Source organism: Salvelinus namaycush, chromosome 33 (genome assembly GCF_016432855.1).
Source record: "Salvelinus namaycush isolate Seneca chromosome 33, SaNama_1.0, whole genome shotgun sequence".
In the NCBI taxonomy this organism is placed as follows: domain Eukaryota; kingdom Metazoa; phylum Chordata; class Actinopteri; order Salmoniformes; family Salmonidae; genus Salvelinus; species Salvelinus namaycush.
Window position 1 is genome coordinate 5,460,370 of NC_052339.1, and position 13,667 is coordinate 5,474,036.

At 42.7% G+C, this 13,667-nt stretch overlaps 1 protein-coding gene across 1 annotated transcript in view; it reads right to left on the reverse strand.

Moving 5' to 3' along the window:
* The window catches only part of LOC120028023 (limb region 1 protein homolog), a 59,659-nt gene that overhangs the window by 35,827 nt on the left and 10,165 nt on the right, over positions 1-13,667 (reverse strand). The window contains exons 3-5 of the mRNA XM_038973143.1: positions 6,793-6,832; positions 5,048-5,187; positions 3,654-3,757 (exon numbers count right to left, since the gene is read on the reverse strand). Coding sequence (XP_038829071.1) covers positions 3,654-3,757; positions 5,048-5,187; positions 6,793-6,832 — 284 coding nt within the window. The remainder of the gene's footprint in view (positions 1-3,653; positions 3,758-5,047; positions 5,188-6,792; positions 6,833-13,667) is intronic.

Sequence of the window (13,667 nt, forward strand, 5' to 3'; positions counted from 1 at the left end):
GAATAAAAAAATCTGTGCGCCAAAATCCGGGATCAAACCAATAAATAAGACTTTTATCTTGAAACTATTAACATTGGACTTGAATCTCAGGCTTGTATAGCAGGCACTATATATTTTTTTCAAACCGACAGAAAGAGGTCTAATACCCCAAAAGACAACACAAGCTATAAAATAAACAGACAATTTCATCCAAAAAATGTAAACACAGTCCCTCCAGGAGCTGATCAATTCGTTTGAAAGACAGAGAGAGGAAAATAAGAAATTCTCAGCTCAAACTAATATGTTACCATGGCGATGGACATTGTAACAGAGGGGCTTTCGTGAGACATTCTGACCTTAAAGGAAGGTATGTAAACATCACTTTATATTCTCCGGCCACCCCTGCCAGAGCAAAGGCCTGGGAAAAATGTCTACATGTGCAGGGAGATTTGAAATAAACATCCAGGCTCCATTGTGGAGCGCCAACAAAGAACAGTATCTTAGTAACACAAGGCGGTTTACTCAGCTCAGACGTTTCCCCTCCACAATAAACACACACACTTTTCTTCATTAAAGGGTTTAGCCTAGGGCGTTAGATTGATGAGGAGCTTCTTTTAGCAACAGATGAAAACTGCTGGCCCATAGCTGGGTCACTTTCTGGGTCAGACTAAGTCTGTGTCCCAAATGCCACCCTGTCCCCTATATAGTGCACTAATTTTGACCAGTGCACTTTATGGGAAATAGGATGCTATTTGGAACGTAACCTAGCGAAGGAGAGGATCCGCAGAGTACTCAATATTGGTTGGAAGACAAAAAAGGCATGCCACTCTATAACAGCTTTGTTGACGTAATGTTTCTATCCCATATGAACTGGAGACTTCTCATGCCGAGGGGATGTATGAAGAATTAGGCCCACAATGGGAGAGGAAGTCCTTTTTTGGAAACCTTCGAAATGAGGTTGTCTGGATGGACTGGGATAGCTGCGAGGCCAAGGCAGTGGAGAGACCCTAGGGCCTAGGCCACTAGTCCATCATTCAGATACTGACCGACCATCATCATAAACATGCCATCTACTGGTGGTGAATACACAACAGGGCCTTCACCCTCCACATCAGAGGGATATGCTAATATACGCTAAAACCAAAATAATTCATAGTTAAAGATAATGAATAGATCATTGATAGTTAATATATAAAAACAAAAACACATACAAAAAAAATGTAATATCCAAAAAACATAGCCAAAATGTGAAGAAAAAAAGCCTGGTTTGAATTATGGCTTAAAAATCAGCAATGGGTAGCTTTGATGGGGGTGGGGGCCACAAAAAATCTGAACACATCAAGACGCCCCCTTCTTGACAACGGAGAGAATAAAACTTGAATTTCAGTTAATTTCCTGTAATTCGCCACATTTTGGCATGGGGAGTAGAGAAAAAGTTGCAGTTTTAAAGCAAGTTTGCAGCAATTCTACATTTTGCCATGGGACGGAGAGAGAATCTTGCCATTTTACAGCTAATTTCCTGCAATTCCACAATTTTGCCATAGGGTGGACTGGTGGAGAAAAATGTTTGCAGTTTTTAATATGAAACTGGAGTGAAAGTGACTAACAAAATCAATTGGGGCCCCCCGGTCGGTAATTAGACTACAAATACTATAAGTTTAGATAGATTGGTAAGTTAGTCTAGCCATCCATCTAAAACATTTTTTGCTGACATGGGCTAATTGAGTGACTGTCAGTGACTGACATAACAAGAGAAAAACTACTGATGCACTACCATATTTAGAAAATTGCACCTTGTGTATTCTACTATTCTAACTCAACAGTAATTCAGACCCTGACGGAGTCCCCAAAAAATGTAACCACGGGCCAGGGATAGGCCAGTTGCCCATCTCTGGCCTAAAATCAACCAGCCCTAAAAGGTGGTGCGTTCATCAAAGTAGATCTAGTCTAGTATCTCTGTATAAGCATGAGATGATGACTGGCTGGCACACAGTCTGCAGCATAAATGGGTTTCTGGAACAAGACCAGGAGCCAAAACCATTCAATGTTAAGATGACATTTCAAATCTGCCACTTCACCGCAATGATTTTAAAAGCATTTTAAAACCATTAGTAATAAATCTTTTTCAGCTAAGAAAGTCAGAGAGTAAGGTTATTGAGGGGTATTTTATGCCGGTGAACAAAGTTAGTTCATACCCACATTTGGGCCGTAATTCCGATTCATCCACAATTTGGACAATTTGAAAGACTGTTAATCATGTGGACAACAGAACATCTGAGTGAGCTAATAAAAAAAAAAACATAGAACATTTCAATCTCGATTCAACTCGGAGAGCTTTAGTGCCCTCGTCAAAAGTAAACAGAGCCACATGAAAAGCCTGACTTAAACTGTTACCAGTTAAATTCATCATTCACTTCATTTCCGCAGTCAAAGGGACTTTTCAGTGGCGTAACATTATGGCCACATAAACCCCTGAAATCTAATACTCAGTCTCTAATACTTTTATTGGGAGAGGGATAATATCACATTATAAAAACTTAAATCAAGCTTTTAAATGTCATCCTGTGGTCGGTCTGTTGAGTGACTCGGCAGGGTGCTTTCCTCTGTTCTCCACAAATACACACAACTATACCTGGATGTGTAGCCAACATTAAGCAGCGCTTCCTCTCAGCAAATGTATAGATGATCAGTAGCAAGAAAGGGTACAAAAGCATAAAGTGATAGAGGCCAGTGTGTTCCACTTCCTAGCCATCCTGGACTTCATTACAAGAAATCCAAACGAAACAAATTAGCAGCCTGCCTCCCCCCCCCAAAAACGGGGCTGTAAACTACAGTAACAGACACATTTTTATGTAAGTTTGCCAGGAGGGACATAAACCAGAGGGGTTTCAAACTGTGACACAGGATAGAGGTGTATTAAAAGTAAATCTTTCCCCGCGCTTTTTCAGCTCCATTGTGCCATCACGTTGTTCTGTCTTTATGGACCCGCGAAACACGGGCCCCAGCCTTTTTTCAGAGGTAATTAATTAAAAGAGGAAGTTTGCAGAGGCTTACAACTCGATTATTAGGTTGTCCTTTTGAAGTTTTATTTTAGGGCAGAGGGGGGGGGGGGGGGGGGGGGAGGCGAATCAGGCCCTAAATCACGGCGGCCGATGCCGTGGTGTTGAACTGTTTGCAGCGTCTGGCTTATTGGAACGGCTTGTCAGGATGTGGCGGATGCCGAAGACCAGATTGTCGTTGTTTCATGGTTAATGAGGTTTTTGCGGTCGCAGTTACGGTCAACTGATGAGAGTCAGAGAGAGGGCAAGGACCAGGCACCTGCTGTTGTCACTAGACATACTCTCACACAGACAGACGGACAATGTAAACAGGAATTAATAGATATTCTTAGACAATGAAAGGCAGAGAAACAAAAGAGACTAAAACGATCTACTCTGCAACATGCTCTGCTTATGACAATCGACTCAATAGCCATAATCATTAGGATTAATGATTGATGAAGATGGTGTAGTTCTGCTATGGCACAGTGGACAGCGGACAATTCTAAACAGTTGTGTGAAAACATGGAGATATAAAATCGAGAAAGATCAAGAGTTCATCAATACTACAAAAGCATGTAAAACAAAAATACACAGGTTTTAGCAAGTTGTTAGCAAACCCCATGCGTTTTATACCTTTTTTGATCCAGCAAATCCCTCGGACTCCAGGAAGAAATAGGCAAACGGCATCAGGACGAAGAGGCAGAGATTGGAGAAGAGCGATACCAGATTCCACAGGCCTGTAAGGGCAACATTACAGCTAGTCCTGATCAATGAATCAACCAACCAATCTTTCAAGATTGTCACCAAGCAAAATACAACATGACAGAACATCACACCTTACAATAAAACACATTATCCTCAGAGGCATCCTAAATGCCACCCTATTCCCTACATAAATGCACTACTAGCCTAAATAGTGTACTGGGTAGTGCGCTATATAGGGAATAGGGTGCCATTTGGGACACATACATAGTCTCACGAGCTAGCGTTGCTTTGGATAGATAGACAGCACAGTTGTTTCCACTGGCCACCATGTATTCCTGCAGTCAACTGCTAAACCATGGACTCTGATGCCCCCTTGTGACAGCAAATGAAGATGTTTGTAATACCCTATCCTCTGCCGAATCCCCAACAACCGGATGTTCCAGGTTTCAGGGAGATGGAAAGAGTCTGTGACACAACGCGACTTCCGCTTTTGGACGCTAACAAGGCGACACTCCAGCTTAACTCCTCCTCCACATTTACTGGATTGGTTGAACAACGCAGAAGAGAACCTCCCCCCAGACAGTTTTTATTTCTTCTTGTCAAGACCAGTATTTAGGGGGATCTAGTTTCCGGCGTTAGCTTACTAATACCCTGTTCCTGAAGAGCTATGGGTGTGCAGACTTTTGTTCCAGGCCAGCACCATCACACCACGTCTGTTTCCGCTTATGATATGTTGATTATATGAGTCAGGTGTGTAGAATCAGGTGCAGTGCTAGAACAAAAGCCTACACCCCCTGGGACCCCTCCGGGACTAGGGTTGGTGGCTACTGCCGTTGGGATGGTTTAGGCATGCTTTGCAGTCATGCTCACAAATAGATGTAATGTAACACTCTCTGACAAACCAACAGGTTGCGTCCTATTCCCTTTACTTCTTTTGACGAGGGCCCATAGGGCTCTGGTTGAAAGTTGTGCAATTTATAGGGAATAGGGTGCCATTTGGGACGCACAAGTCTGATGGAAACAGATCTTTGTGACTGGATGTATAAAAGGAGTGATTCTGTTATGTGTGGTTAGTGGACCAAATCCAAACAGACCAGGACTTACTTATCTAAAGCTGGAACTACAAAATCGAAAGCACTAAAAACAAAGTAAATCCACATAAAGTATGCGTCCCAAATGACACCCTACTCCCTACACAGTGCACTACTTTCAACGAGAACCCTATGGGCCCTGGTCAAAAGTAGGACGCTATATAGGGGAAAGGGTGCCATCGGGGATTCAACCAAACAAACAAGATGTGAAATGTGAATGACACTACTGACCATGGATGAGGGAGCCATTGAGCCACTGAATGTAGTAGTTTTTGGGGAAGGAGAGCAGGATCTCATTGCTAATGATAGAGAAAGGCAGGAGGAGTACAGCCCCTCCCGACATGGCCAGGGTGAAGGTGCACAGGTACAGTCTGTGGGGGAGCCACACACACGTGCAAGAACGCACACACGCACGCACACACACACAGAGAGAGTGAAAGAGAGGAATTAGTAAGAAAGTCTACAGTTTGCTGTGAAATCACACAGCTTTGTTAAGGAATTACACACATACAGTATCTTACAGCTAGTGTCGGTAACAGGTGGCCCGCGGGCCAAAACCAGCGCGCGATTGATTAAAAATATATATATATATTTTGGAAAATACCATTTAAAAAAATAAAAAATAAAATCACCAGCTAAAATTAGTTTCATTTAGGAAATCTGTTCCCAAGTATTCCCACAAATAAAATAAAAAGACACTTATGTGATCGTGTCTCAATGTAATCAAGGCATGAAAGTATTGTTATTTTCAAATACAAAATCACTTTTTGGGCTTAGTTGTGGTCAATTTGCAGTGATCAAATTGTTATAATTATGTTCCGGCCCCCCGACCCGTCGCTCTGACAAAAATCATCCCGCGGCTGAATCTAGTTGCCTACCCCCGCCTTACAGTATTAATTCATATAGGAATGTCAGTGTCACAGCTCTACACATCAGCATTCAAATGCATCTACATGAGCTGTGTCCACACATACAACGCCCACATTCATGCAGGCTAGGAATCGTTTGAATAAATTTGATTACTCAAGTAGAACTGTAGGCCAACGGTCATTAAAGGATTAGTGTTAGAATACAAGTCACATTAATGGAGAATCTTCTTATACAGTGTGACAGGGATTAATAATAAGGGAATTAAGTTGTTTAGTGCAGCAGGCTGCTTCCCAAATGGCACCCCATCTCCTATATAGTGCAATACGGGGCCTGGTCAAAAGTAGTGCACTACATGGGGAATAGGGTTCCATTTGGGACGCACAACAGCCGACCACTTAACTTAAATACTAGCGGAGCAGATGGCCACTTCAGTGTCTATGAGCCTTAAGTCAATCTATATCCCTCCCTCCCCTCCCCTCCCCTCCAACCTGGCATCCCAGCAGAGCAGGGGCCTGGGCTTCATTCAGCCTGCATGTGGAGCTTGCCAGATTCTGCTGGCCAGAGGACTACTTCTGTTCTGGTCCTCCGTGGGACGTGGACAAGGTCACCACTTTGATATATAGCTCGAGAATCGAATTCATGTGGAATGCTACACCATTTACTTTGCTCAGCTGTTCCCCCTTGCAATATCACCATTAGCTGGACCCAAGAGGACAAATGACAAAGTGGGCCACAAACATATGGTCTATTGTTTCTGCTTTACTACCAGAGTTGTGTTGGTTAGGCCCGGTGTGCAATGGTGTGTGCTATGTGAAAGACAAGCCACATCAGCCATTCGAACCAAGACATAGGCTACACCTGTGTTTCGCAAAGCGGTCCGCGTGACCCTCAGCCGTTCCACATATTTGTTCTATTCCAACACAAGCACACCTGATTCACCTAATCAGTACTTGCTGATAAGTTGGCTAGTTGAATCAGGTGTGCTAGTGTTGGAATAGAACAAATATGTGGAACGGCTGAGAGGCATGAGGATCGGTTCGGGAAACACTGAGATACTAGAAGTAGGGCTATTTCTTAACAGCTTTATTGAAAGTAGTTCCACTCACGATATTCTGTTGACGATGGCGTCTTCGTCCTCCTGGTCATCTGAGGGAGAGGAAACCACTTAAGTCACAGCAGGTACAGCAAGTGAACCCTACAGAGACAACCAAGGGCCTCTTGGGACTACAAACCCCACGTTGCCCGGTTCAAATCCTGGGTTGGACTACCGTTAATGCATAATGTACTTGGCTTAGGGGAGTCACTTTTTCCTATGGGCATGTCCCAAATGGCACACTATTCTCTACACAGTGCACTACTTTTGACCAGGGTCCATAGGGCCTATGTAGGGAATAGGGTGCCATTCGGGACTGATTATTGTACCTACTGTACTGTAGCCACCTGGGTGCGGAGAAAAGAACAGCCTAGATTTTCTGGGCACGATATTTCACAGGAGGATCTTTGACGTGGAGTGGTCTACTTTCAAAAAGGAGCTTCGAGAAACCGGGGTGACCTGGACGTTCTATTCTTGTCCAAGAACAATGGGTGTGGAAGAGAGTTCATCATAACTGCATCTAGTGATGATTTTACTTTGATTCCACACATAGTAAAACGTGCAGTTAGGCTGGCTATAGGCCCATTTCTATCCATGGCCATGGACCATCTGTTTATACTATCAACACACTTCATGTGGGGGTGGGGGTCATATTAGTTTCATCGTAGGGAACATTACATGGAAAGCCATATACTTTTGATCTTGAGAGAAGCCTTTCCCTCGGAATAAATATAAAAATGAGTGATTGCATTTCCAGTGCTGGACAGCAAATGCATCTGAAGTTTATTTAAATTGTATAAACTGGGTGGTTCGAGCCCTGAATGATGATTGGCTGACAGACCGTATACCACGAGCATGACGGAACATTTCAATTTACTGCTCTAATTACGTTGGTAACCAGTTTATAATAGCAATAAGGCACCTTGGGGGTTTGTGGTATATGGCCAATATACCACGGCTAGGGCTGTACCCAGGCACCCCGCGTTGCGTCATGAGTAAGAACAGCCCATAGCCGTGGTATATTGGCCATATACTACAAACCCCCGAGGTGCCTTATTGCGTCAGTATACATTTTCACTAGGTAGAGTGCCTTCAAAAAGTATTCACACCCCTTGACTGTGTTACAAGTAGGGCTACCCCAAAATAGTCGACTGGTCGATTGTTTGGTCGCTAGGCTGTTGGTCGACCAAGATTGTTTTAGTGCCTTCGGAAAGTATTCAGACCCCTTGACTCTTTCCACGTGTTACGTTACAGCCTTATTCTAAAATTGATTAAAACATTTTTTTTTTTTTAATACTCAGCAATGTACACACAACACCCTATAATGAAATTTTGGCAGACTTCTAAAAATAAAAGACAGAAATACCTTATTTACATAAGTATTCAGACCCTTTGCTATTAGACTCAAAATTGAGCTCAGTTGCATCCTGTTTCCATTGATCATCCTTGAGATGTTTCTGCAACTTGATTGGAGTCCACCTGTGGTAAATTCAATTGATTGGAAATGATTTGAAAAGGCACACACCTGTCTATATAAGGTTCCACAGTTGACAGTGCATGTCAGAGCAAAACCAAGCCACGAGGTCGAAGGAATTGTCCATAGAGCTCCGAGACTGGATTGTGTCGAGGCACAGATGTGGGGAAGGGTACCAAAAAATGTCTGCATAATTGAATGTCCCCAAGAACACAGTGGCCTCAATCATTCTTAAATGGAAGAAGTTAGGAAATATCAAGACTCTTCCTTGAGCTGGCCGCCTGGCCAAACTGAGCAATCGGGGGAGAAGGGCCTTGGTCAGGGAGGTGACTAAGAACACAATGGTCACAGAGAGCTCCGGAGTTCCTCTGTGGAGAAGGAAGAACCTTCCAGAAGGACAGCCATCTCTGCAGCACTCCACCAATCAGGCCTTTATGGTAGAGTGACCAAACAGAAGTCACTCCTCAGTAAAAGGCACATGACAGCCCCTTGGAGTTTGCCAAAAGCACCTAAAGACTCTCAGACCATGAGAAACAAGATTCTCTGTTCTGATGAAACCAAGATTGAACTCTTTGGCCTGAATGCCAAGAGTCACGTCTGGAGGAAACGTGGCACCATCCCTACGGTGAAGAATGGTGGTGGCAGCATCATGCTGTGGGGATGTTATTCAGCGTTGGGGACTGGGAGACTAGTCAGGAACGAGGGAAAGATGAACGGAGCAAGGGACAGAGAGATCCTTGATGAAAACCTGCTCCAAAGTGCTCAGGACCTCAGACTGGGGCAAAGGATCACCTTCCAACAGGACAATGTCCCTAAGCACATAGCCAAGACAACGCAGGAGTGGCTTCGGGACAAGTCTCCGAATGTCCTTGAGTGGCCCAGCCAGAGCCCGGACTTGAACATCTCTGGAGAGACCTGAAAATAGCTGGGCAGCAACACTCATCCATTCAAACTGACAGAGCTTGAGAGGATCCCGCACAGAAGAATGGGAGAAACTCCCCAAACACAGGTGTGCCAGGCTTGTAGCGTCATACCCAAGAAGATTCGAGGCTGTAATCGCTTCAACAAAGTACTGAGTAAAGGGTCTGAATACTTATGTAAATGTTACTTCCGTTTTTTGTATTTAATACTTTTGCAAACATTTCTAAAAACGTGGTTTTGCTTTGTCATTACGAGGTACTGTGTGTAGATTGATGAGAGAAAAAAAACAATTTAATCCATTGTAGAATAAAGCTGTAACATAACAAAATGTGGAAAAAGTCAAGGGGTCTGAATACTTCCCGAATGCACTGCAGACAGGTGTGTATTCAAATCAATTGAATTTACCACAGGAGGACTCCAATCAAGTTGTAGAAAGATCAAGGATGATCAATGGAAACAGGATGCACCTGAGCTCAATTTCAAGTCTCATATCAAAGGGTCTGAATTATTATGTAAATAAAGTATTTCAGTTAAATATTTGCTAAAATTTCTAAAAACCCGTTTCACTTTGAGGTGCCGGTACTCAGCTCCTGTGAGCTCCTGACAAAGTCAAGCACTGCTTCTTATCCCTTGCGCAAATAGCCTAGAGCTGTGTCTGTCTCGAGCTCACTGGCGCTGTAAACGGAGGGCCCAGAATATTTTATGTTGCAAGTTCACTAGCACAACAAGCTTTGGCTGGACCCAAGTTAATAGTATCGGTAGATACAATGTTTTAAGTTCGTTGCAGACAGGCCATGTGTAGCCAATGTAATTTATAGGATATTTACATTTATCTGGATATTGTCTACCTGCAGGCTGCAATATTGTTATTTGTTGGCTTTATGTAGGCAATTTTTTTGTCAAGAGATTACTTTTGAGGTTTGTATCATATAGATTTGGATATAATTTTGATTAACCACATGACAATGATAGAGATATGAAGATGTTATTTTCGGTATTTATTATGGATCCCCATTAGTTGTTGCCAAGGCAGCAGCTACTCTTCCTGGGGTCCAGCTAAAATAAGGCAGTTATACAATTATAAAAACATTACAATACATTCACAACAGATTTCACAACACACTAAGTGTGTGCTCTCAGGCCCCTATTCTACAACACAAAATCCATGTGTACGTGTGTGTATAGTGAGTATATTATTGTGTGTTAGTATGCATGTGTCGGTGTCTATGTGTTGCTTCAAAGTCCCTGCTGTTCCATAAGGTGTATTTCTATCTGTTTTTTAAATCTAATTTTACTGCTTGCATGAGTTACTTGATGTGGAATAGAGTTCCATGTAGTCATGGCTCTATGTAGTACTGTGCACCTCCCATAGTCTGTTCTGGACTTGGGGAATGTGAAGAGACCTATGGTTCCATTTCTTGTGGGGTATGGATGGGTGTCGGAGCTGTGTGCCAGTAGTTCAAACTGACAGCTTGGGGCATTCAACGTGTCAATACCTCTCATAAATACAAGCAGTGATGAAGTCAAGCTCTCCTCCAATTTGAGCCAGGAGAGGCTGACATGCATATTATTAATGTTAGCTCTCTGTACATTTAAGGGCCAGCCGTGCTGCCGTGTTCTGAGCCAATTGCAATTTTCCTAAATCCCTCTTTGTGGCACCTGATCCCACGACTGAACAGTAGTCCAGGTGTGACAAAACAAGGGCCTGTAGGACCTGCCTTGTTGATAGTGTTGTTAAGAATGCAGAGCAACGCTTTTATGGACAGACTTCTCCCCATCCTAACTACTGTTGTATCAATATGTTTCGACCATGACAGTTTTCAATCCAGGGTTACTCCAAGCAGTTTAGTCTCCTCAACTTGCTCAATTACCACATTATTCATTACAAGATTTATTTGAGGTTTAGGGTTTAGTGAATGATTTGTCCCATGCTTTTAGTTTTTGAAATATTTAGGACAAATGTATTCCTTGTCACCCATTCTGAAACTAACTGCAGCTCTTTGTTAAGTGTTGCAGTCATTTCAGTCGCTGTGCAAGCTGACATGTATAGTGTTGAGTCAATCGCATACATAGATACACATGCTTTACTCAAAGCCAGCAGCATGTTGTTGGTAAAGACTGAAAAAAGTAAGGGGCCTAGACAGCTGCCCTGGGGAATTCCTGATTCTACCTGGATTATGTTGGAGGCTTTCATTAAAGAACACCCTCTGTGTTCTCTTAGACAGGTAACTCTGTACACAATATAGCAAGGGGTGTAACGCGATTACACATATGTTTTTCAAGCAGCAGACTATGATCAATAATGTCAAAAGATGCAAAGAAGACTAACAAAACAGCCCCCACTAAATTATGAATTAAATGCAACCATTTCACGAAAATTTGCATATGAAATCCGTATCTGGCATACAGATCGGTAGAAAATATAAATTGGTTGCCGACTCCTCGTGTAGCCTATTACCGGCAACTTCAGGAGATTACTGGCAGAAACTGCAAAAGCTAGCAGGAGCGGGAGGAGAAGTTGGGTCAGGTTAAGTTCTTTCTTATGGTTATCTAGATCTCTGGCACCCTCTTGAGGCATCAAACCGTAAACTTAAAGCATCAGACAAGCTCAATGCATATAGTTGATTTTATTAAAACACAGGGTGTCTATATATATGGAAAAATACACATTTAAAAATGTAGAGCAATTGATTGGTCGAAAGAACACACGACTTTAAATCTAACAATATATTTTTTTTGTCGGGGACAGCCCTAGTTACAAGGTGGGATTCAAAATCGAGTTAATTGTCAATTTCTGTCAAATTCTAATATTTGTAAAAACTTTATGTAAAATAAAACACTAATATAGACTACATGAGCAAAACTATGTGGACACCTGCTTGTTGAACATCTCATTCCAATATCATGGGCAATAATAGGGAGTTGGTCCCCCCTTTGCCGCTATAAGAGCCTCCATTCTTCTGGGAAGGCTTTCCACTAGATGCCGGAACATTGCTGCGGGTACTTGCTTTTATTCAGCCACAAGAGCATTAGTGAGGTAAGGCACTGATGTTGGGCAATTAGGCCTGGCTCGATGGGGTCGAGGTCAGGGCTCTGTGCAGGCCAGTCAAGTTCTTCCACACTGATCTCGACAAACCACTTCTGTATGGACGTCGTTTTGTTCAAGGGGGCATTGTCATGCTGAAACAGGAAAGGTAATTACCCAAAATGTTGCCAAAGTTAGAAACACAAAATCGTCTAGAATGTCATTGTATGCTGTAGCGCTAAGATTTCCCTTCACTGGAACTAAGGGGCCTAGCCTGAACCATGAAAAACAGCCCCAGACCATTATTCCTCCTCCACCAAACTTTACAGTTGGCACTTCGCATTTGGGCAGGGGTTTTCACGCTCAACAGTTTACCACCCAAAGTACATCCAGCCAACTTGACACAACTGTGCGAATCATTGGAGTCAACATGGGCCAGCATCTCTGTGGAATGCTTTTGACATCTTGTAGAGTCCATGCCCCAACGAATTGAGGCTCTGCTCACATCCTCTGATATGGGCTAATATTTGACTGGAGCGAGATTCCTAAATGCTGGAGCGCTGGCCTCCTCGCCCGCTCCAATTTCGCTTCCAGTAGCGTTCATTTCACGTGCTCACGGCATACCTGGCCCAGCATGCATTTGTAGTTCACTTGTATGCTACCATCTATAGCCCCTTGCTTTAGATACTGTCATTTTCATACAAAAACTGATACAACACACAGGTTCTAAATCATGGTGACTTACAAAGATGAGGACCAAGAGCAAGACAGGGATAGTGCTGATGTACAGTAGTGTCCACAACTAAAGAATCATTGTGGAATCTGAAAAGACAAGTATCCCGAAAGAAAAGGAACGAGGTGGGTAGATAACTAAGTGTGTAATTGTAGTAAAGTATTTATAAATTACAAATAATACCTCCTCTTACACGTTACCTTCATTTTTGTTCTATTATCTACACAACAGGCCATAATTTATTTTGCCCCAATAGGCCTGGCATATTCCCACGTTCAAGGAGCTTTCCGTTGTGATTGGGTTATTTTACTTAAAAACCTTTAGGCCTACCTATAGATTTATTTTTATTTTTAATAACTCTGCCCAACCTGGCAAGTGGCCAGGGTGTTTAGCATCCCCAGTGGCTCTGCAAGTGTGGAGAGGATATTCTCTGCTTCTGGCCTGCTCTCCAGGCACCATCGCATGAGCCTGAATCCACAGACTGGCCAAACTCGTGTTTCTAAAAATGTATTCCAAAGGCACTAAGTCATTTTTCGTTTCATTTGTATTCATTCTAAGTAAATCACTGCCTATATGCACAATTTATAGACTAGAATGATTTAGTACAACGAAATGTTTACATGCTCTGCGCTTTATGTCCCTACCAGCCTATTGTGTCGCAAATGCTTGTATTTCTTTGTAGGCTATAGCATTGAAATAATTTAAATAATATAGCATAAATATTTCATTTTCGTT